Source organism: Aedes albopictus, chromosome 1, assembly GCF_035046485.1.
Source record: "Aedes albopictus strain Foshan chromosome 1, AalbF5, whole genome shotgun sequence".
Classification (NCBI taxonomy): domain Eukaryota; kingdom Metazoa; phylum Arthropoda; class Insecta; order Diptera; family Culicidae; genus Aedes; species Aedes albopictus.
In genome coordinates, this window is record NC_085136.1 from 302,893,583 (window position 1) to 302,915,448 (window position 21,866).

At 39.5% G+C, this 21,866-nt stretch overlaps 1 protein-coding gene across 6 annotated transcripts; it reads right to left on the reverse strand.

Annotated features, from left to right (window-relative positions):
• Positions 1 to 559: 559 nt before the first annotated feature.
• LOC109416357 (uncharacterized) lies at positions 560 to 16,929 on the reverse strand. Of its 6 annotated transcripts, none has more exons than XM_029874337.2 (3): positions 16,702 to 16,929; positions 15,581 to 15,975; positions 560 to 1,280 (listed from the first exon to the last, which is right to left on the reverse strand). In XM_029874337.2, the coding sequence occupies exons 2-3, from the start codon at positions 15,795 to 15,797 to the stop codon at positions 817 to 819; spliced, it is 681 nt and encodes a 226-aa protein (XP_029730197.1). In that variant the 5' UTR covers positions 15,798 to 15,975; positions 16,702 to 16,929; the 3' UTR covers positions 560 to 816. The 6 variants fall into 6 exon arrangements, with proteins under 6 accessions (XP_029730197.1, XP_029730199.1, XP_029730201.1 ...); XM_029874339.2 differs by having other exon boundaries at positions 16,682 to 16,929; XM_029874341.2 differs by lacking the exon at positions 16,702 to 16,929 and adding an exon at positions 16,305 to 16,442.
• Between the last annotated feature and the right edge of the window lie 4,937 nt (positions 16,930 to 21,866).

Sequence of the window (21,866 nt, forward strand, 5' to 3'; positions counted from 1 at the left end):
CTTATGGACGGGCTTGCACGTCTGATGGCTACCGCTTCTGATTCTTATGCAGTAGATCTTGGGTTCAGAAATTATCGCATTGGTTGCTGTATTAATTACTGAAAATCTTCTCCCATCATACCCATTAGCTTAGCAATTCACTACTACGAAAAGTGAAGCGCACCTGGTGTAGCGATTAGAGCGTATGCTTTTCACGCCGAAAATTTGGGATCAAATCCCACAGCCGACAAACTCACACAATGTGAGTTTTCCTTTCGGAAGCGAAGAGAAGCGTGGTTCCCGAGATTTACAGCCTAGAGCTGTTATTACAGATAAAAAAAACTACCTTAAGAACTATAATATTGGTCCAGTATGGTGGGCGCCAATCTGTATGTCAGTGCTTGCCAAGGACATCGTAGAATCACGGTATAGCCGCGTATAGTTCTGTGGAAAGAGAGCGATTTTAGTGTGACTATTTCTCTGTGCTTTAATGCTTTTGTTTTACAAAATTTTCTGCTGCTAGTTACCCCAACCTATCAGGAATTTCGGTATTTCAAAACAATTAAGTATAAGCCATAAATCAGTAGGTAAAAGACGAATTTCAATTCAAAAATAAAATTACAAGTTCGATTTCACGATTGGCAATTCGACGCGTTGTCCTTATCCTAGGCACTAAGATCTAAATTTATAAAATAAAGATTTATTCCATCTTTAGTTCCAACGTATGGCTAACTTGAGTTACTTCGGCGCGCGCGATGAGTTCGTAGAAAATTACTTTCTAAATTCAGCATTGTTCAACGGAGTATGGATGATCAGTTTCAACGGACGACAGGTTTCTCAGTACAGCATGATCGCTCCTTGCGTTTTTTCGTCAGTGGGTACCTCCAGTACCCGGTTCCGTTCCCGCTTCTCCATTCTGGTGGCCACAATCAGCAGAGTGATGTTGATAATTACGATCACGATGCCGGCCACTACCAGATAGAAACTGGTACTGAGCGATGCCAACCCACTGCTGTACCAGTTGTTGTCGCGATCCTCCGCCACCAGAACGTTATGGGTGAGATACTGGAGAAATTGGAGCATCCAGCAGACGAAGGACAGAATCTGCGAGAGACCGGACAGGATGTTGGCTGCAAACAGGACCACCATGGTGCCGGTTTTCTTCGAGGCGGATGAAGATTTGAGGACGGAAGCTACGGCGCTGACGGCGCCACCCAGAGCTCCCAGACCGGTACCGATGGCCGTTCCGAGCCATAACCAGTAGCTCATGACATCCGGTTCCTCCTGGAGAACGGCAAGCACTGGGAAAACGGGGAAAAACGAAATGGTATTAATAATAAGGTTATGTGTAATGGCAGTAAGTGTATTTCATAGTTCTTAGTTATACGATCTTAAGGACAGACTTGTTAGAATCCCAAAATGGCCAACTTTGGCACCTACTCACGACTTCGAGCGCACAAATCTCTTCGTAAACAAAACCAGCGCACCTGATCTTTTTTGTTCAACCTTATTACAAGTCAGCAAGAACCGCAAGAACAGAATAATAAAATGCAGTGTTGTTTGAAGCTTGCTTTTTGAGATTTGTGCGTCTGAAGTTCTGATGCACTGTTGAAGCGGGATTTTAGGACATTTGTCCTTAAGGCGAAACTGGAAGCATTTTCCAAATTCTTCGGTTTTTTGATTTTTTTAATTAAATAACGAAGCAATATTTTCAAAATCGGTTTTCGTGCACATGTAGAGTATGGATCAAGGTATCTTCTGAATTTTTTTGAGGTGGAAAATGTTTTCCATTTTTACAGAAACCATTTTTTGTGCAATTTTGTTCAAAAATGGTTTCTGCAAAAACGAAAAACATTTTCCACTACACAAAAAAAAATCAGAAGATTCCTTGATCCATACTCTACATGTGCACGAAAACCGATTTTGAAAATATTGCTTCGCTATTTAATTAAAAATCAAAAACCAAAAAGTGAGAAAATGCTTCCAGTTTCGCCTTAATATAAAAAAAAAAACTTGGGAGCGGGCATAAGTCATTTTACCTAAGGTCATTTAGCATAAGGTCATCTGGCATAACAATGCGCTGTAGTCACCTTTCCTATTTAATTTTATTAATGTCTAGTTGTAATTATTGATTGTTTCTAAGTATTCATCTTGTAAAGAATCTTTTGTTTTGGTAAACAACATTTACTTGATACATCTAGTACCGCTGCTGACGCTAAGGGCGCGTCAAACTAGATGTCAGGCACACGAACAGTCGCGACATTGGACTTCTGTGCCTAATTATTCTAATGGCATGGCGGTCATTAGGCAGAATGGACATTTGGTATAATCGAAATACACGTTTTTTTTTGTTATGCCAGCTGTCCATTATGCCAAATAACCGTTATGCCAAATGTCTATGCCAAAACGACCTCATGCCAAATGACACACACTCTAAAAACTTGATATTTCAGGTGTTTATAAACTTCTTCTGTGGCTTCTTCTTGGTCAATATTTCAACTGGAACAAAACATGCTTTTTAGCTAACCTTACATACATTACATACATACATTTATTTGTTCAACATCATTAAGACAAGACATAATCAACAATAGTACGCCACAATACTCGGTTTGTGGCTGCCGCTCTCCATCCTCGGTCGCGCCCAATGCTCGCCAAGTCACGCTCCACCTGGTCCGCCCATCGTGCTCTTTGCGCTCCACGCCTTCTTGTGCCAACCGGATCAGTTGCAAACACCAGCTTTGCAGGGTTGTTGTCCGGCATTCTTGCAACATGCCCTGCCCACCGTATCCTTCCGGCTTTGGCCACCTTCTGGATGCTGGGTTCGCCGTAAAGTGCAGCGAGCTCGTGGTTCATCCTTCTCCGCCACACACCGTTCTCCTGCACACCGCCGAAGATCGTTCGAAAACTCCGAGTGCTTGTAGGTCCTCCTCGAGCATGGTCCATGTCTCGTGCCCGTAGAGGATCACCGGTCTTATTAGCGTTTTGTACATGGTGCATTTGGTGCGTGGGTGAATCTTTTTCGACCGCAGTTTCTTCTGGAGCCCGTAGTAGGCCCGACTTCCGCTGATGATGCGCCTCCGAATTTCACGGCTCACGTTGTTGTCAGCCGTCAGTAAGGATCCGAGGTAGACGAATTCCTCCACCACCTCGAAAGTATCCCCGTCTATCGTAACATTACTACCCAGACGGATCCGGTCGTGTTCGGTTCCGCCTACCAGCATGTACTTTGTTTTTGAGGCATTCACCACCAGTCCGGCCTTTGCTGCTTCGCGTTTCAGGCGGGTGTACAGTTCTGCCACCGTTCCAAATGTTCTAGCGATAATGTCCATGTCGTCCGCAAAGCACACAAATTGACCGGATTTTGTGAAAATCGTTCCCCGGCTGTTAAGCCCGGCTCGTCGCATCACACCTTCCAGCGCGATGTTGAAGAGTAGACATGAGAGTCCGTCACCTTGTCGCAGTCCCCGGCGAGATACGAATGAACTGGATAGTTCACCCGAAACCCTTACGCAGTTTTGCACACCGTCCATCGTTGCTTTAATCAGTCTAGTCAGCTTCCCAGGAAAGCCGTTTTCGTCCATGATTCTCCATAGCTCTGCGCGGTCGATACTATCGTATGCCGCTTTGAAGTCGATGAACAGGTGGTGCGTTGGGACCTGGTATTCACGGCATTTCTGGAGGATTTGCCGTACGGTAAAGATCTGGTCCGTTGTCGACCGGCCGTCGATGAAGCCGGCTTGATAACTTCCCACGAACTCATTTGTTTTAGGTGACAGACGACGGAAGATGATCTGGGATAGCACTTTGTAGGCAGCATTCAAAATAGTGATCGCCCTGAAGTTCTCACATTCCAAACGGTCGCCTTTCTTGTGAATGGGACAGATTACCCCTTCCTTCCACTCCTCCGGTAGCTGTTCGGTTTCCCAGATCCTGACTATCAGCCGATGCAGACAGGTGGCCAACTTTTCTGGGCCCATCTTGATGAGTTCAGCTGCGATACCATCCTTACCAGCTGCTTTGTTGGTTTTGAGCTGGTGAATGGCATCCTTAACTTCCCTCAGCGTGGGAGTTGGTTCATTTCCGTCCTCCGCTGCACTGGCGTCGTCGTTCCTTCCGTTGCCGTGGGCTCCCGTGCCTACGTTCTCCACGCCGTTCAGGTGCTGATCGAAGTGCTGCTTCCACCTTTCGATCACCTCACGTCCGTCCGTCAAGAGGCCTCCGTCTTTATCCCTGCATATTTCGGCTCGCGGCACGAAGCCGTTGCGGGATGCGTTGAGCTTCTGATAGAACTTCCGTGTTTCTTGGGAACGGCACAGCAGTTCCATTTCTTCACACTCCGCTTCTTCCAGGCGGCGCTTTTTCTCCCGAAAGAGGCGGGTCTGCTGTTTCCGCTTCTGTTTGTAACGTTCCACGTTCTGTCGAGTCCCTTGCTGCAGCATTACCGCCCTCGCTGCGTTCTTCTCCTCCAAAACCGTTCTGCACTCTTCGTCGAACCATTCGTTCCGTCGATTCTGTTCCACGTACCCGATGGTACTCTCGGCTGCGTCGTTGATGGCTGCTTTCACTGTACTCCAGCAGTCCTCTAGAGGGGCCTCATCGAGCTCGCCCTCGTCTGGCAACGCGGCTTCGAGATTCTGCGCGTATGCTGAGGCGACATCCGATTGCTTCAGTCGCTCTAGGTTGTACCGTGGCGGTCGCCGGTACCGTACATTGTTGATGACGGAGAGTTTTGGGCGCAGTTTGACCATCACCAGATAGTGGTCGGAGTCGATGTTGGCGCCACGATAGGTCCTGACGTCGATAATGTCGGAGAAGTGCCGTCCGTCAATCAGAACGTGGTCGATTTGAGATTCCGTCTGCTGTGGTGATCTCCAGGTGTAACGATAAGGGAGGCTGTGTTGGAAAAAGGTGCTACGTATGGCCATATTTTTGGAGGCGGCGAAATCAATGAGTCGTAGGCCGTTTTCGTTCGTTTGCTGGTGGGCGCTAAACTTACCAATCGTCGGTCTGAATTCCTCCTCCTGGCCTACCTGAGCGTTCAAATCTCCTATGATGATCTTGACGTCGTGGCTTGGGCAGCGGTCGTACTCGCGTTCGAGCTGCGCGTAAAATGCGTCCTTGTCATCATCAGTACTTCCGGAGTGTGGGCTGTGCACGTTTATTATGCTGAAGTTGAAGAATCGGCCCTTGATCCTCAACCTGCACATTCTTTCGTCGATCGGCCACCAACCGATCACGCGCCACTGCATATCACCCATCACGATGAAAGCTGTTCCTAGCTCGCGTGTGTTGCCGCAGCTCTGGTAGATGGTATGATTACCTCTAAACGTTCGCACCATGGATCCTGTCCAACACACCTCCTGCAGCGCTACGATGCCGAACCCGCGGTCCTTCAGTAGATCGGCGAGTATGCGGGTGCTCCCAATGAAGTTGAGAGATCGGCAGTTCCACGTACCGAGTTTCCAATCGCAAGTCCTTTTTGTTCGCTGGGGTCGTTGCCGTTGGTCTCGGTTCGTATTATTCTGTTGCTGATTTTCCGTTACAATGTTTTTTTACGGCTGGCTCGTAGGGCCTGACACCAACCCCCTACTTTCCGGAGGACCATAGTGCACAGTTGAGCTTAGAGTCCTTCCCTGGCACTCGGACGTAGATCAGCCGCCCCTTACATGGGGATCAGACGCTGTTGTGAGCCGCTCCTCCTGGAGAACAGACGCTCAGGTTTGCCGAAGCAAACCCCCCCTTCCCTGTCAGCCTACGACCAAAGTTCCCACCGGGGTTGGTTACCCGATCTTCCCTAAGGTTGCTCATAGTTTCCGGCCGGTACCGCGTGGAGGTAGGGATATGAGTTGCTGGGCAGAGGCTAGTGGATCACAATGGGATCTGAATTGCGCAGCATACCCAGCCTTTACCGTGCCTTTAGCTAACCTTATTAATTTTTAATCTTTGAGCATAATTGTGTCCGAAATTGTTTTTCCATAGAGAATTTAATGTAATTTTCTTGAACTTTTTCCTATTTTTGTAATTGTGCTTTTACTTGAAAATATTTATAGTAAATCCTTAATATACCTTTATGTCAATAAGGGAGATCAATAGAAGATAGATTACTTATTTGGTATTCTTGAAAGAATTTTTATCAAATATTTTGATCGAATTTCTTAATCAATTTACTCTTTTTTGTCTTTATTTTTTTTTTATGAGAAAATGCCTGAATTTGACGATTTTCTCTACTGTTTGCTTCACAACTCATCGGAAATACTTTAATTATCGAAATATCGACAGTATAAAATAATTGAGTATGTAAAGTAGGTGTCCTGATAAGGGTGTATCATTTAAACAAAAAGCTGCACCTGGTAACATTTATTTTGCTCTCTTGCTACAGAAGAGTTTTTAAAATACTGTTTTTTGGCAATTTTTAACCATTTACAGCATTCACAAAGTTTTCAGATTCTACAGCATTCAGCGATCTAGACAAAACTACAATAAAATATAGAACATCCTTTGTGAATCGTAAGAGAACGGGTACCAGAAAGTACCAGACGAAAAAAAGATCATTTTGAAATTTACACCTTTTCGACTAGCAATTTAAGTATAATTTTGAAAAAAAGGCATGTTTTTTCTAGAATAAATCTGAATTCACGGACATACAAGAATACTCAATTAAAATTTAAACTCATGAGGCGAAAACTAAAAATGTTTGATATTTGTGTCATTCGTCAACCGCTTCAAACAATCTGCTGTACAACTTCGTTTCGACTATTTTTATAGTAGAATACAAATTTGATCTTAAATCTTTTAACGATATGTGTTTTTATGAACTGGAATCAATTTTGTATATTTGAACTGAAATTTTCATATACCGATAAACTTCTGAATGCATGCAATGCCCTAGTAATTTTATGTAGAGTGTAGACTTTAGGCATAATTCATGTAAATGTATGTTCACATGGATGCTTTTATGTGCAGCGGCCCGTTTCACATAAATTTACATCTTTTATCACCAAATAATGTCGAGCTAGCAATTGGTAGAACCGAATCGGCAGATAAAACATATGAATGTAAAATATTCAACTGGAATGGACCACTGGTCCACTGATTGAGAAGAATGGACTATACATCTTGGCCATATCACCGAGTTATGATTCAGACGACAAATGTGAAACGTATCTGATCAATGGGTTTGTTGACATCTTGTGCAACTAACTCGAACTTACATGTTGGATGTAAAACTGAGTCAACTTTGCCATTCAGTCATGAAATATTCACGTACGTTGATGGTTTAAGTCACGTGTAAATTTCTATTTTTTTAAGAGTGTAGAAGTTTTGTGTTCACAATTTGTTTATAAAAAAACAACTCAAATAAAGAGCTCACTATGCGCAGCATGTAATCATATGTTGATTCACCGTTAAAAAAGACAATACACTGTCTTCAATCAGAGGTTGCACAGACTTACAGATCACTAACATAAGGACACTAACGGGCAACACACGAAACACCCAGTGGTCGAGTGAGGAGTTTTCCGTTTGACGAGAAGTTTTTACCGACTGGAGCGAGAATCGAACCCACACTCCGAGGCTTACGAAACGACCAGAAGACTGACACCCCCAACCGCACGACCACGAAGCCCACTAGAATATATTTTCACATAGATAATAATTTTTGATAGCTAAACTGCCACCACTCGCATTAAGGACCCATTAGACGTGACAAATATTTGGCCAAACAAGCCCAACAAACGACCAACACAACGTGAATCATAGCAACCTTGGATAAATGTTGGACTTCATTGGCAAATATTTGGCATAATGCCAAACAGTCTAATGACACTTTAACCGTCCCATCTTTGCTGGGTTTCCTATTCATATGGGACTGTTATGCGAATGGGGGCAGTAAACTGATTGAGTTTTTCACTCAGCACTCCACAAACTTACTTTTATGTGTAGAAACTAGCTGTAACCGGCAAACTTTGTCTTGCCTACTGCGTTTTTTGACGTTTCAAGTTTCTAGCCAAGACCAAGTCCCCGGTCAAAATGTTAGGAAGATCGATTTTCAAAAACTCTCAATTTGTCCATGTTTTTTGCCTCATAAACCTTCCTTGGGTGAAAACTACCCAAGTAACCATGACGCTGCATATAGTGCATTAATTTTGCTTTATAGTGTATTATATGACATGTGATGTAAAGTAGTTTTGTCATTTAGGTACCGTAAAACGGGGTATCTTTGATAATGCGGGTAACTTTGATAGTGCGACAGGGATTGTATAGTTTATCTTATGACTATGATTCCTACAACCAGTTAAGAAAAAGGCAAACGTAGATCAAAACTATAAGTATGAAAGTCCATCTTAAACGTATTTTCACTTGACCCGAGTTTATATTAATCTTTTTGAGCCAAAAATTAAAATTGTTGATATTTTTGTCATTTGTTAACCCCTTCAAACAATCTGCTGTACGTCTTCGTTTCAACTATTTTTTCATTGAATGAGTAATTATTCTTGGTAGATCCATCATATTAGATTCCAAATCTGGCATTGAATCTCTTAACGAAGTGTGTTTTTACGAAATGGAAGCAATTTTGTAAATTGGGGCATAAATCTCCATACATTGATAAACGCCTAAAAGTATGCAACAACCTTGTTATTTAATGTAGATAAATCTATGTCGTTCAAAATTTGTTAATAAAACATTCAAAAACTACCCAAAAAGAGAAAACTAACCGTCAATGACATGTAATCATACGTTGCTGTATCGTTTAACATACATTTTTACAAAGATAATGATTTTTGATAGCTAAATTCACTGTGTTTTTCACTCAGTACTCCACAAACTCATTTTTATATGTAGAATTTAGTAAAAAATCAATGTTTTGATATGAAAAATCTATCTGATATGTTCCACAAGGGTTCTCTCATCATGTTCATATTTCTATGATTTCAATCTGTGCTTATTTTTTAACATTTGATGTGTTTTTCAGGGCACTATCAAAGTTACCCCAAAATGAAAATCTGATTCTCGCTCATATGGAAAACTCAAAGTCACCCAACATATTTAAAATTATCGAATCTTTGAATTGCAATTGATAACTGATACCCCAGTACTTGTTTTAAAAATATAAAACTAGGAGAAATACTGTTACACGGAAAAATATTAGGAAAATTAGCTGAAAAACGATCAAAGTTACCCCGTTTTACGGTACCATTAAAGTAGGTTTAAAGTCGAAAGTGGCGCCACTCTTGTTGATGTAAAGCAAGCTTTACTGTGGCGATTGCTAAAGCGTATAAAATGCTTGTGCCATATAGCTAATGCAATGAAATAGTATTGAATGCATACTTAAGGCATCATGTCAACAAAAGAAAAATAGTATTTTTTTTCATTTTTCTGTCTATTTTTATCTACTCATACCTGTTCCGATACTATCACTCTGATGTTTTTTATTCTGTTTCGGGAATTGAACCTAGACTGCTGAAACTGGACCGCGATGAAACTCGGACGCGCTAACGCTGTGCTACGACAACCATGTACTTTGCACCTGAAAAAATGTGCAACATAAGGTAAGGCTGCGGCCAGAGTGGACGCGTCACGCGACGCGACGCGGTGCGGCGCGTTTTTGACGCGGCTTCCAACGCGGCTTGATAGCCACAGTGAACGCGGTGCAACGCGTCCGTTCGTAAAGCAAACAGAAAAATTTTCATAATTTCCGTCACCTTTGCACATGAATACTGACCATAACTATTTTATTAAACTGACCAGATTTATTTTATCTTTCAAATTACAACAAACGGTGAGAAGTTTTGATAAGATTTTTTTGGATATTGGATCACTTCACACCATCAATGTATTATTTCCAACTCGGGTTGCAGAGACAGTTTGTGACAGGTTTGCCTTGACAACCAGTAGCACACAATCAAAGCGAGCTGTCTCCTCTCTATCGGTTTAACCCTTTGAAGCCGGAGGGTCATATATGTCCCCGGCGATGAAACCGAGTATAACAACCATGTTCGAGACCAGCGAGGTTGCGACAGCAGCGGCGAAATAATCCGGCTTCAAAAGGTTAAAGCCATAACATTTCAAAAGTTTTCTAGAGTTATCTGATGAAAAATTTCCAAGAGATATGTGATTATTGTGCTCAACCTAAAATTAAAAATGAACCATTTATCTAAATTTACCTTCAACCCTTTTTGTGCATGAAACATGGGTAGGCCTAATGTGAAAGCTCTGCTTGTAATGGGTGTAGAATGACAGAGATTTCGATTATTTCCGTTAAGTCTTTAGTCATAAATTTGAAGGAATTACTGATTTTGATTCGTAGAATAGGTGAAAAGTGAGGTTACGAGACGCCACCGGATAATAAACATGTGGTATTATTCATGTTAATATTTTTAACATTCACATTTGAATGTATTTGAAAAACAATTTCGTAAAATTAGCGCCATGATTTGGTAAAAACGGACGAAATCCACACAAAAATACAAAATTCTCCGCGCGAACCGCGTGACCTCCGCATCAAAAACAGTGCATGCACTGTTTTGTCGTGCGTCGCGCGGCTAAACGCTTACCTCTTCGCATCATTCCGCGCGCACTCTGGCATGTTATAATTGTTTTCCCTGTATTCCAATGAACGGAGTTCTGCCGCGCGTCGCCGCGCGACCTGTCAAATGCCGCATTGCGCCGCGTCGCGCCGCGTGACGCGTCCACTCTGGCCGGCACCTAACGTATACTCAGTTCGTGCTTTATTGAGTTGTGTTTTCAGCCAAGTTTTCAGCAGCTCTAAAAAGTTGTGCTAGGGTCTGAATGCCATCAGTTATCTTACTCTCCCAAATCCATTCGAAAACAAGCGATTACAGAATCGATTGATTCCACAAATGAAGATAATATAAAGATATAAATTAGTCTGTGTTGATTATGTTATTATTGTTTTCATACGTGCTCACTTCTATCATTTCTTTTATGAAATCGGGGCACTATGTTAAATAAGGAAACCAATATCTCAACCCCACATAATTTTTGTTCCCTCAGCATCTGATTGTATTCATGTCCCAAGCAGAAACCAAAAAAAACATACAAAATTTTGAATTTTCAAACAGCAACATCTGAGCATAATAATCCAAGTTCTACGCAGCAATTCATGAAAATTTGGGTTTGTTTTTTCTTTTCTTTTGAATGGTTGTGTTTCTAAAAATGTTTTACAGATTATTTTTTCGAACTGAGGGTTTTTCTGTTTACAACGATGAAAGCATTAGTAAAGGCATATATAAAGTAATAAATCCTTGCATTATTGATTGCCATAAAGCTTTTAACATGGTAATGCAATGAAGCATTAAACAACGTCCCTATAGAACTATACCAAACTGACAAAATCCCATAATGCTTCAATGCTTTCATAATGTAGAGTAAACGCTTTATTACTTGACAGGTGTAGAATAAAAGTTATCTCGCATTAGCTAAACTATAATACGATTGAATTAATGTTATGATATAATGCTTGTGGTTACTTGGGTAACAGAACAAAACTAAGACGACCCAAATCGGTCCTTTCGTTCGCAAGTTATGCGCGGTCCCACGTATGCCACTGCATTTTTATATATATAGATTTCCATGTTTTAAAATGAAAATTCAAACTGATATATTCCACACGGCTTCTCTCATCATATTCATACTCCTAAGATTTCAACCCGTGATTAATTTGAGTTTTGCTGTTTTCCAGGGCACTATCAAAGTAACCCCAAAATGAAAATGTATTTCCCAAGAATATCTAGAAAAATTACAACAAATAAGCTGATTTTGAGGGGTCGTTCACAAAAAATGGACTATATCGCTAAAGATTGAACAGATACAACAAAACGTTGCTCAGCAAGTTTTCTAATAATGACATTTCCTACGAATTTTCTGAAGACATAAACACGTTACCTTCACTTATGAAAAAATCATATTTCACTCACACTTCCTGGAGGATTAATCATATTTGTATCAGCTTTCAAAAGAAGGGTTCTAACATACCAAACAACTTCATCAAAGATAATAAACCTCCTTTTCAGGTACAAAACGATTATAAAGATCACGAAATTGGGCCTTTGGAAACAGTGTGCGCCCCAAGGATCATAGAAATTACTCTGAAACAAGGTGGCTCTTGTTTCCAAAATTTTCAGTTCTCTGTACTCAAAGAAAAAAATATTTTTGGGAATGGAAACAAACATTACCGTTAGAGAGGTTATAAGAAATCATTCCTGACCCTTACGTAGATTAATATAGCTATTTATGATCCAAAATGCATCCTAAATCTCAAAATTCACAATTTTATCGTTAATACGTACATAATAGTAGAGTATAAACCATTAAAACATTTTAAAACTTTTTGGCCATTAATGGACGCTGTTACTCCAATGTGCGACGTCAGATTCGACTTCAAATACACCTTAGAAAACTTCGAAAAGCTCCTCGAGCAGATTCCTCAAACATGTACATACAGCAAAAATCGCAACGAAAGCCAATTTTCTTGCAATATGGTCAACTTTAACATGCTGCAACTTTGTTCTTGTATGGCCGAAATGCGGGAAAAATGCGGGAACTGAAATCCATCGGGAAATATGTGGGAACGGAAAGTTTTGCTTTCAATTCTTTGAGAACACCCCTTTCTCTTTCCCATTTTACAATGTCGTGTATCAACTGCATGAAAAAAAAAACGGGAGTGCTTTTGGCATTTAACATGGAAATACCTGGAATGTTTGGAATTCATTGAACATTCAGGAGGCAAAATCATTTGTTTGCGCTTAAAATCCAGAATATTGTCGCGCTTATCTTATCCATATGCCCGCAAGGCATACGGCTGCAGTGATAGTCGCAAGACAAAACAAAAGAAAACGTTCCCGCTCAAAACAAAAGCACGAGGGTTTCACGAAGTGACAGATGTCTTTGAATGTATTTGTGGTGAACGGCAGGAGTGGCTCAATGAAATGAGTGTGCTTGCGTTAAACCCCATATATTGGAATAGAATAGTTTTAGAATTTAGTGATGCTTTTATGATTAGTAACTGTCGCGCACATATCAGAAGCCAGGGGCAGATAATCGCCATATTCTGATTTTTCTTGAGATGCATAATAATAGGAACATCACAGATTATTATCTGAGCGAAGATACTACAGGTTCCCTAAAAGTTCAAAATACATTGCCGAAAGGCACTGAACCGATAGGATTTGTCTTGAATTTTGGAATCAAATGCGCTTCAATTTTTTTTTCAGGTGTTATGCAAGTATTTAAAAAGAAATAATTTAAGGTCTTTTCACATGTATCCAAGAACAGTCATCGCTGCAAATATACAGTAGCCTGGTACATGGTTTATATGGGAAAATATAAAAAATGGAAAAACTCCAACTCCTGTATACTTTTTGAGTTCCATTTTGGTCCCATATCAACTGTGCAAAATTTCAGATCGATCGAAGAAACTATATTTTAGCGCCCGCCATTTTTAGTTTTTCTAACGCCGATTGCTATGCCGATGCGCTGATGCTTCGTAGAACGACTTTCAATACCAAAACTACAAAGTGACTCCACCTGTGGATGGGCATGACCAAAATTTGATCTTGGTGGTTTATGAACAGTCCCTATTTTGTATACGATGGTGAGATAGCGGCTATATATATTACACTTTTCATTACCACAGTTCTCCATCTGAGCCATATTTGTTTTACTGACAGTTCAGTCTAAGCTCTCTGTAAGGCTGTTTGGTCAAGTTTGGTCACTCATTGTACTTCCTACATGGAATTCGCCAAGTCTTGAGTGTTTAAGGCCGCACGGGACGACGTGTAATGTTTCCTATCTTCCCTCTCTTTCTAACAATTTGCCTCGCGATTTTGAAGAAGCAAATATCAATTTTCACTGCACTAACGTAGCTGAAACTTAAGTCGATTGTGCACCACAAGTGAGCAAATGAACGATCAAATTTCTAGTCAATAATTTGAAGTAGAAGTTGAGATTTGCATCTTACTAGCAACAGAGCAATGGCGGACGATTCAACCACCGTCCCGTCCGGCCTTAATCACTTGATCGATTTCGAGCAGTGAGGTAATGGACTCTTTGGCTAAGGTTAGCGTCAGTAGCGTAGCCAGAAATTGTAATGTAATGAGTAATTGTATTGAAAATAGCAGCGCAGCCGAACATTTTTTCTTCGCAAAGCGTTTTATACTGAACATTTGTTCCACATATTTTGGGTCTTGGGGGGGGGGGGGGGGGGTGGGGGGGGGGCTGTTGGGTAACTCTAAACACGAACATTTCGTATAGGGATGCGGTTAGTATCATGAGGTTATTTTTATAATAATGAAATTCTTGGGAATATAAAATCATTTATGAGAAATGTTTGAAAGATGTTCTACACAGAAAAAAATATTCATGTAAAATTCAGCGAAAAATCATGCACATAAAGGGAATGCTAGAGATAGTTCATATTTACATGAGATATCATGTAAAATTACGTTACTTTCGTGTAAATTTCCGCTAATAGTCGCGTAACCGGTTGGTGACCATGATGGTTTACACGATCGTTGGCGGAAATTTACGCGATGGTAATGTAATTTTATATTATATCTCATGTAAAAGTGCACTAACTCTAGCATTCCCTTTATGTGCATGATTTCTCGCTGAATTTTGATTACATATTTTTTTCTGTGTAAGTAAGATTAAAAAAAAATCTTAAGAGCAGCCTCCCCCAATTACTACTGATTTTTGCCTTTGCCAAGCTTCTTATTTTATTTTACCATAGACTCTTTCCGGAATTCCGACAACATTTTTTTGACTGCACAAATTCATTTTAATAAAAAAGTTTTCTTCTATTAAAAAAAAACTTTACAATATTATTTGCTTGTTGTCATTGCGAAAAAATATCAACGGTTTTCCGGAAAATTATTGGACGTTATCTCGTAACATTCACCAGATAGTGTGTATACTGAGAGATTGAGTATTTCCAGAAACAATGACATTTGCAAGAAATTAAATTTATTTTAAATATTCATTAAAAAACTCTAAACAAATCTGCAGATTTTATTTTAATTTCACGCACCAAAAAAAATAGTTCAAGATCAAACTTGAACACAGTTCCGCATGTCCCCTTCTAACCTTTGACCTTCTCGGTGCCTCACTGAGTCTGATGGTGCCCTTCTTGACGGGGCCTATCTGGCCAACTGTTTGATACTGTTTGACTGAGATCAAGATAGAACCCATATTTGGATGTTTATGCAAGAGAAAATAACTCATCATTTGTTGTTAAATGAGTTAAAAATGTATTGGAAACTATATATAGTGGTGCTTACGTAATTTAAACGAATATGGATAGGGTATGGAATTTCCAAATAAGTGATGAATGCATAAAGAAAAATCTATCTAAAACCATATATCTATTATGGTTTTCAAAACTATTCTCTCTTAATCATATCAGTAAACTAGATCGTCTGGTCTGAACGCATCATTTCATCTCGCTTAAATGTCCTTCCTTCCGAATTTTACCAGCTTTCCACCTCGCGTACCCTGTCATTAGGTTACGAAACCCACCCATTATTCATCATCATTCATACTTCAATCGTCGTCGTCATTCCTCACCCCCTCAAACACTCACCATCAACGTCATGCCGCCGCCATCCGTACGCCACATTCAGATGCTTCTGGCCGCTGAACAGCCCAAAGTGGATTCGTCCTTGCGATTCGCTCGAGTTGTACCGCTTCGGATTGGCCTGCACCCAGTTGTCCGTGGTTAAAGCCGCCACCAGCAGGCCCACGATCAGACAGCTGCCGAAAAAGGTCGCAAACACGATTCCTCTGGTTTTGAGACTCATTTTTTTCTTTCTCTCTTTATTTTGGGAATTCACTTGATCCTATACACTTCTTCGAACGGTATGGTATGGTAATATATTTGCGAAAGCTGCTACGATCGCAGTTGATCCTCGCGTAGTAGGCGGTTTTTGCACTGTTCGACGTCTGAGGGCGTCTCGGTCTCCTTGGGCATTATTTCAGCTGCAAAACAATGGTTATTGCAAATGACGACTCATATTCATTGATCGGACGAAAGTGGTGATAAAATTTGATGTTTTATTGTTACACGACGGTGTTTCGATTGGAATTCGTATTAGGTAGTCAGACGAGTTTCTCGAACGAGCTGATCGAGCGACCAGGTGACTAACCCCCACGAATTCCGCTGAAAAGATGTGTCGAAGATCATCGATCACTAACGCAATCACAATTATAATTAGGTAGGTATGTAAAAAAAGTTACTGTCATAAGAAATTCTGTCACTTTTTAGGAGACTAATAGATTGCAGTCACTACACGACACTTCTTGCTTACGTCTACGCTTTGGCACTATAGGCATCTGAGCCAACCATCATACATGTATCGGATTGCAAAGCTACCAATGTGACATGGGTCCAGAAAGCACGATCATTCACTACCACAATCATCCGACTTCCAGACATCAAGAACTTTGCCTCTGTTGGGGTCCCGTAAAAAGCTATGACAACGAATTTACATGTCACAAACGATCTTCGTTTCTTCGATCTTGGAACACCGATCGCTACTGAATCGCACTCTGAATGAAGTGGTTTGTGATCGTCATCATTGCGATCAATCACTGCATTTCAATGCATGCATCGATCGATCGATCGATCGATAATGCATAGAAGGCGGAATTCACACAGTTGTTAAACAATTTTGCGTCCTATTACATCTAAATGGGGTACCGCACCGTGCCACTTTTGCCGCCACTCTGCTACAACAAACCCATTCGCGTAATAATTGTCCAATTTTGAGGAACAAACACTGCACTGGTGGCTGTGAATATGTTGGCGCGCGCGGCCACGGAATCCGAATTTCACTTTTGCTCAGACGCGAAAGATCAACACTCGCGCAGTTATCTGCTCGCTCAAGCCCCCCTGAACGTAACGTATATCGTGATGGACGGATAGACACTGCTGACTGGTGGTGTGCATATCGGATCATGCATACACTGAACCAAGTTTTCACACAAAATTTATCTGAAAACACATATAATTTTTTTCCATGTAGTTTTCCATATGACATTCATATGAAAAACAGATAATTTTTTGATAGGTAATTTTGCTTAGATTCATTGGATTTTTTCTTACACTTCATGTGAAATGTCTATATTGATTATTAGCTTCTGTCGATGAATTTTATGTGAAATTTTAATGAGACTTATTAAAATTGTTTATATATTATAAACTGCATTACAATACTTTTTATATGAAAATATAATAAATCTTATATGAAATTGGGATAAAATTTATATGATACTATGATACATGTTAGGTGAATGTAGAAAAATAATTTCTATACCAACAAATGAAAAAGGCGAAGCAACATTTGCAAGCTGACGCCTATCACGGCTCTTTCGCGCAACGGAAAAGCTTAGCAAATGCTGCTTCACCCTTCTCACATGTTGATTTAGATTTCAGGAAAATTGTCAGGAAAAGGGTATAATCATTTATTATGTAAGATCTGTTAACGTTTATAGCAGCAGGTTTGATGTAAAAAAATGACATTGTCCGAAATGTCTTCCTCTTCGGAATGTGATACTTGTTGTTTATAGAACGATGCTTGCGGTCCGGCTGCTGAGTTTCCATCTTATTTCGATGGCATCTCGGTCTCGACTAGAAGTTGTCCGTATTGGCGATATCGATCGGAGCGGCTCCGACCTTCGGTTCGAACTCAGCTTTCACCGATCCCGGAACAGTCAGTTCAATCGTCACGTCCTCTACTTTCGCTTGCTTTGCTGGACTACCAATTCCATCTCGCATTCTACCGGCGGCTGCTCCAAATGGTCGGTTTACTCCTGCCTTATTCCATCGTCTTCAAGTTGCTGGCTGTCCGTCGTTACTTGATGATTTGGATGTTGGTTTTCTTTATCCGCGAGTAAATCAGACCTCAGAGCCTGAAGAATGGTTGACTTCTGCGAATAGAAAAATAACAGATTTACAGTTGTCGATTCGATTTATTAGTATTTAAATATCTTACGTTTTCGCCATGCATTCGCTTACACAAAAATCTTCGGACAATTCCAATTTACGTCGCACTGACACAAACTGGACTCAAAATCGTCCGCCGAATACGTCACCAATTCGTAAAACTGGATTCCACACTCTAAAAACGAAAAGAAATTAGTTTTATATGGTTTCGTATACTATTTAGCCCAACATACCTCGAAAAACATCCAATGATTCCTCCGAGAATTCCAAATTTTCCAACAGTAGATGAGGAAGAGTCGCCATCTTGATTGCACGCTACAAAGCCACCAAATTTTCACATGTGAAAATCACATAATTTTTGTCTGGCAACACATATGACTTTACTCCATTATAATGCATGGTAGTGGCACACGAATGTCATAGGGTATTATAATGAGATTTATGTACTTTGCATATGAGTTTCAATGGATACACATAAAATGAATGTGAATTCAATTACAGTGAAGCTATGTGATGTTATTGATAAATTCAATGATATTTCTTGGTTCAGTGTAAGCAAACGAAGCCAAAAAGGCAGCTGGTAAGCTGGCTGCACATCTACTAATAAAACGAATCGAACTCGTTCCTGGTAAAATCTGACGAAGCAGTTTACTTTTTCATTGTTGCTCGAAAGAGATGAACCAGCATGGGGCTGAAAATCTCCATAATAAAGAAATAATAATAATAATGCTTCAATCCCAAGTAACAATTTGATTGCCTATTAGTCTTTCAAAACCGTCATAAAACCTTATATCTTTTATTTGGTTTTATGGTGGTTTTAAGAACCTTATCTTGTCTATTTGACTAAAAAAATGTTGCTTTGGATGTATCCCAAGTAACTTGTTTACGAATCAGTTATATAGAGATTTTGAGTAACCGTTATGAAATCTATTACCTTTTATTTTGCTTTTATGATACATCTAAGAACCTCTTATAGTTTATTTGACTAAAACATGTTTCTTGGGATAACATTATTTATTCAATTATTAATCTTATTGATTTATATTTTATGGAATTCATTTTAGTGTCAAAACGATCTTCTTCTACTTACAGCTACGGCTTCATTATGCAACATGTTGCCGTTCTCGTACACCAACGTGTATCAGAAGGCTACATTGTACATATGTTCACTAAAAGAATGAGTTTTTCGATAGAAGGCTCGAAGGATCGAGTCTCAAACATCAACTCAGTTCAACGTGTGCAGAATTAGCTCTGAGTTGAAACCCAAACAAAAAAGTCTAATTGTAAACTCGACGAATTGTTTCTCTTAATTAGGGTGTTGGTTTCCTTATTAAGCATGTGGCTCCCATTTTTATCCTACGAAAAACAAAGAATTGAAGCGTTGTATGTTTAGTTTTTTAATTTTGTATTTTTTGTTAGAAGTGAGCACGCATGAACACAAAAAGAACGAAACCAATCGGTGCCGTAATCGCTTGTTTTCGATTAGGATGAATTTGGGAGCGTAAGATTACTGATGGCACACATACCCTACATACACAATATTATAAATATCTAATGAACAACTGTTTTATTGTGTAAACAGAACATAACTAGTTTTAGGGACTGCTGTTTTATTCAATATGTTTCAGTGCTACAAATAAGAACAAACATAGAGAGAGAAAAAAACTACGATAATCGACTGTCCAGATTTTAACTGGAACGTTTACATTTACCTATGAATACCTTTCATACGGGTTCAATGTATGCGAAGCGAACGAAAAAAATGCGAAACATGGAGGTGGCGAAGAACGTTAATCAATCGTTTACCTTTTATTTAAGGTGACTCTGACCGAGCCCTTATGCGTGATCTTTTGGGCATATGTAATTGATTATAATGTTTCGTTCTTCTGTGCTGAACATTAAAATTTGCTAATTAGGGGCAGTTTTTTTTCTGTCTCATTTTAGGAGTGTTTCACTCTAATGGCAGTGACATACATGCTGCCACTACACTATAGGTTGGTAATCGAAACACCTAAATCAAAATTTTAGAACGCCAGTTCTTTTCTACCCTAACCAACACTTCCTTGTTGTAGGTATGTTTGTGATTTAGAATGTTCAAAGCAAGCCGAAATGGGTATACTAGTATCATCTTCATGCATGGATCGCAATGCACAGTGGTCCGAATAATTGATTTTGTTGCAAGATGTCAATACAGCCATTCCATAGAAAAACGATATAGTGCAACTCCGATTGTCGTGAAACTTGGTGGGCTTGTAGTTCTACGGAAATAATTAGACCCGTATTTTTTTATTTCGTCATTAGGGTGACCAATTTTCATATAGGGTACTCCAAAAACTTAAGGTTTTTCAAAACAAAAATTTTCAAAAAATCGTAACTTTTGAATCAGTTAACCGATTTTAAACTTCTTTTTTTTTGTTTGAAAGCTATTGAATTGTAGTTTTCAGGAAAAATACGTTAAAGGGGCTAAGATGTAAAGAGTACTATAAAATATGCAAATATATTAGTTTTTTCACGTTTTTATGGTCTGGTACCCTGGGAGAGGTACCCTGGTTTTATATTTTTATCAGAAAATTCAGGAAATCTGGCGTAACATATCAAAAAATCAGAGATGTATGGTTTTTAGTTTTTGAGATATGATTTTTTGAAAATAAAAGGTCAAATTTTCCCATACAAGACACTTTTTTAAATTTGATTATATTTTGATTCCTTATAATATTATGGATACCAAAACCACCAGGAATCACTTAAAAAAGCAATACTATGCATAGTTCTATGAGAATTTGCAATTTCAAGCAATTTTAGAGTAGCTAGTACTAAAATATATGTCTCTCTATATTCAAAAAATCATATCTGTCATATCAAAAACTAGGGGCAGGACAGATCTAACGAGAGCAAATCTGTGTTCGAAATGTTGTTCAGAATTCCTCACAGTTCCTCAGAATTTCTCCCATTTATGCCAAAGTGTGATCTGGCACCAATGTCAAACTGCAAAGTGTTGCGTGTGCTGAATGAAAATTGCAGTTTTGGGGATGTCTTTCAACAAATTTCGTCGATCATCGACAAAGAGAGTTTCTCAGAAATTCTCAGAGTTGCTCTCGTTTGCACAGTGTCTTGCCCCTAGCTCAAAAACAAAACAACAGACATTTCAGGATTTTGGATATGTTACGCCAAATTTCCTGAATTTTCTGATAAAAATATAAAACCAGGGTACCTCTTTGGTTCCGAGACCATGAAAACGTGAAAAAACTAATATATTTGCATATTTTATAGTACTTTTTACACTTTAGCCCCTTTAACTTATTTTTCCTGAAAACTACAATTCAATAGCTTTGAAACAAAAAAAAAGAAGTTTGAAAACGGTCAAATGGTCCAAAAGTTACGATTTTTTGAAAAATTTTAGTTTTGAAAAACCTTGATTTGTTGGACCACCCTATATGAAAATTGGTCACCCTAATGCCGAAATAAAAAAAAATACGGGTCTAATTATTTCCGAAGAACTACAAACCCACCAAGTTTCACGACAATCGGAGATGCACTATATCGTTTTTCTATGGAATGGCTGAATATAAGCATTCTGGTTTGTACATTCGTTGGAGTATTTCTTGGCTTTTCAGACCGATTGCGAAATCAGAAGCACCTTACTCCGACGTTTCGGTCCGTATCGGATCTTTTTCAAGGATTCTGCTGGCTTATTAAAACATATCACAATCAATTTCGCTTTCTAACAAGACACTTTACAAACAATTAACACAAAACCGAGTTTTTCGGTCGTTTTACCGTCATACAGATTTTGCAATCTTTCAATCGTCATTCGATTATCTAACTTAAAATTATAAATTGTCAGCCTTTTGAACATAATTTTGTGAAATTTGGTTTGTACTTCAATGGAAATAAATATAATTGTTGGTTTGTAATATGCTACATA

Bases quoted from the DNA above. Each gene is read 5' to 3' on its own strand.
- LOC109416357 (XM_029874337.2), bottom strand. From the start codon at position 15,797: ATGAGTCTCAAAACCAGAGGAATCGTGTTTGCGACCTTTTTCGGCAGC. The intron at 1,281-15,580 runs GTGAGTGTTTGA...CCGTTTTCCCAG, and splicing joins GCGGCGGCATGACGTTGATG to TGCTTGCCGTTCTCCAGGAG.